Source organism: Choristoneura fumiferana, unplaced genomic scaffold, assembly GCF_025370935.1.
Source record: "Choristoneura fumiferana unplaced genomic scaffold, NRCan_CFum_1 Sck3bRy_80;HRSCAF=259_pilon, whole genome shotgun sequence".
Taxonomy (NCBI): Eukaryota; Metazoa; Arthropoda; class Insecta; order Lepidoptera; family Tortricidae; genus Choristoneura; species Choristoneura fumiferana.
In genome coordinates this window covers 1-2,187 of record NW_027413066.1, presented here as the reverse complement: position 1 = coordinate 2,187, position 2,187 = coordinate 1, and the positions used below count along the sequence as shown (strand labels likewise).

The 2,187-nt window shown below is 36.8% G+C and overlaps 1 protein-coding gene across 1 annotated transcript; it reads left to right on the top strand.

The window, feature by feature from the left end:
• Positions 1-342: 342 nt before the first annotated feature.
• LOC141445240 (esterase FE4-like) lies at positions 343-1,867 on the top strand. Its single transcript, XM_074111026.1, has 2 exons — positions 343-1,387; positions 1,575-1,867. The coding sequence occupies exons 1-2, from the start codon at positions 429-431 to the stop codon at positions 1,846-1,848; spliced, it is 1,233 nt and encodes a 410-aa protein (XP_073967127.1). The 5' UTR covers positions 343-428; the 3' UTR covers positions 1,849-1,867.
• Positions 1,868-2,187: the final 320 nt, after the last annotated feature.

Here is a 2,187-nt window from a genome sequence, read left to right as displayed (position 1 = left end):
GATTGTATAATTTGGTTAATTAAATTAGTTTACTTTGACATTCAGAGACTATATACATCTCTGAATTATTTAGATTAGGAATTTTATAAATAGATAAAACAAAGACAAATAACTTCTATTTTCTATTTCAGCCTGCATTGCCGTATCCAAGATTTGAAAGTACTTTCGACGCATATGATGATTCGGCAATATGCCCTCAAACTGAAGAATTTAACCACACCATAGTTGGTACCTTAGACTGCTTGCATATCAACATTTATGTACCAGACAGTGCCAGCGCCCAAAATCCATTACCTGTGTTTGTTTGGATATATGGCGGCTCATTCAGAATCGGATTCGCTGGGAGATTCTTGTACGGACCCAGTTTTTTGGTGAGACATGATGTCATTGTTGTCACTTTTAACTACAGAGTTGGTCCATATGGCTTCATGTGTCTTGATATTCCTGAAGTACCCGGTAACGAAGGTCTCAAAGATCAAATCTTGGCATTGAGATGGATCAAGGAGAATATTGGAGCATTTGGTGGAGATGCGGCAAAAGTTACAATAAGCGGCAACAGTGGAGGTGGTATGTCTGCGGATTTCCATTTACACTACGGAAAGGAAGATCTTTTTAAAAGAATTATACTTCAAAGTGGTGTGATTGCAGCAATCACAGTAGGAGATGGCGATCCTACAGCACCTTTAAGAATAGCTGATCAATTAAATTACACAACAAACGACGTTAAAGATGCTCTATCGTATTTGAGTACAGTTAATCCACATGACGTCATTGCTGCAGCCGAGGAAGCAGGTGTAACTTTTTCTCCTTGCATTGAAAAAGAATTCACTAACGCCAATAATTATGTGACCGTACACCCGCTTAATTTGGACGTACCAAGAGTAAAAGATATTGATGTTTTAATCGGTTTTAATAATGACGAAATGTATGCCGTTTATTCTTCTATGCCCGATGCTGTTTTTGCTGCGTCAGATTTTGTACTCAGCTCTATAAATGGTAGATTTGATTTTGGGGACAATGAAGAACGGTTAACTCAAATGAGGGAAATTGTGACACACTTCTACTTCGGTGACGAAGATATTACTGCAGAGCTGAGACAACAAGTAACAGATATGGGTTCTGATTTTGGCGTTAATCATGGCACATTAAGAACTGTCAAGAAATATTTGGACAATGAAGTTGAAAACATGTATCTATATGTTCTTTCATATTCCGGTGAAAGAAATTTTGTCAAACACAGGGTCAATCTGACGGGTGGTGGGGCAGCACACGCAGACGAACTTGGTTATTTGTTTGACATTTCGTACATGGAAAAACCACTGACTCCCGACGATCAGCTCATCGTCGACATAATGACTTACTTGTGGGCCAATTTAGCTAAATACGGGTTAGTTCAGCATTCATTTTTATTACTTATAGCAACGACTTTAATTATTAATAGATTTTTTCTCTAGATTTCTTTCAATTTAAAACCATACGAGATTGCAAAAAGACCGGAAAAGTTACTTAATCTAACAAATAAGTAGTTTATGACTTCAAATGCACCTCTAGGAACTTCTTTGATATTTTTCCAGGAACCCAACACCTGCAGTATCAGAACTAGTCCCAATCGAGTGGCCGCGAGTGACAAAGGAGAAATGGCACTACATAGATATAAACACAGAATTGGAAGTATCCACCAGGCCCTTCCACGATCGTATGGCCTTCCTTGATCTCTTTTTCAAGAAGAATGAGCAGTTTCAGCGAGGCTACGAACCAGAACAGGAGCCATCCTCTGCTCAAAACGTCGTTTTAAACATAAGCTTTCCTTTGTTGCTTGCTTTAAAATATTTTCTGTCATTACTTTAAATAAAGAAATAATAAGTAAATCGGCAGTTTTATGAACTATTTATTGTATAGTTTACAGATTTAGATTGATTGAAACGCTACCTAAGCGAAGTTAAATGTAGACAAGTTATGTATATGTATGTAAACTCTTTATTGTACAAAATAAGTAAACGAATACAATTGACAAACAACGTGATATATGTACAAAGGCGCACTTATCCCTTTAAGGGATCTTTACCAGTCAACCTTTGAGTGGATGAGAGGAGCATTCAGTCAGGGACAGAAAAGTTATAAAGTTACTTATGTTAATCTTTAAAAATATTATTTGTTAATGAAATAATACACAGCATTACAGTAAAC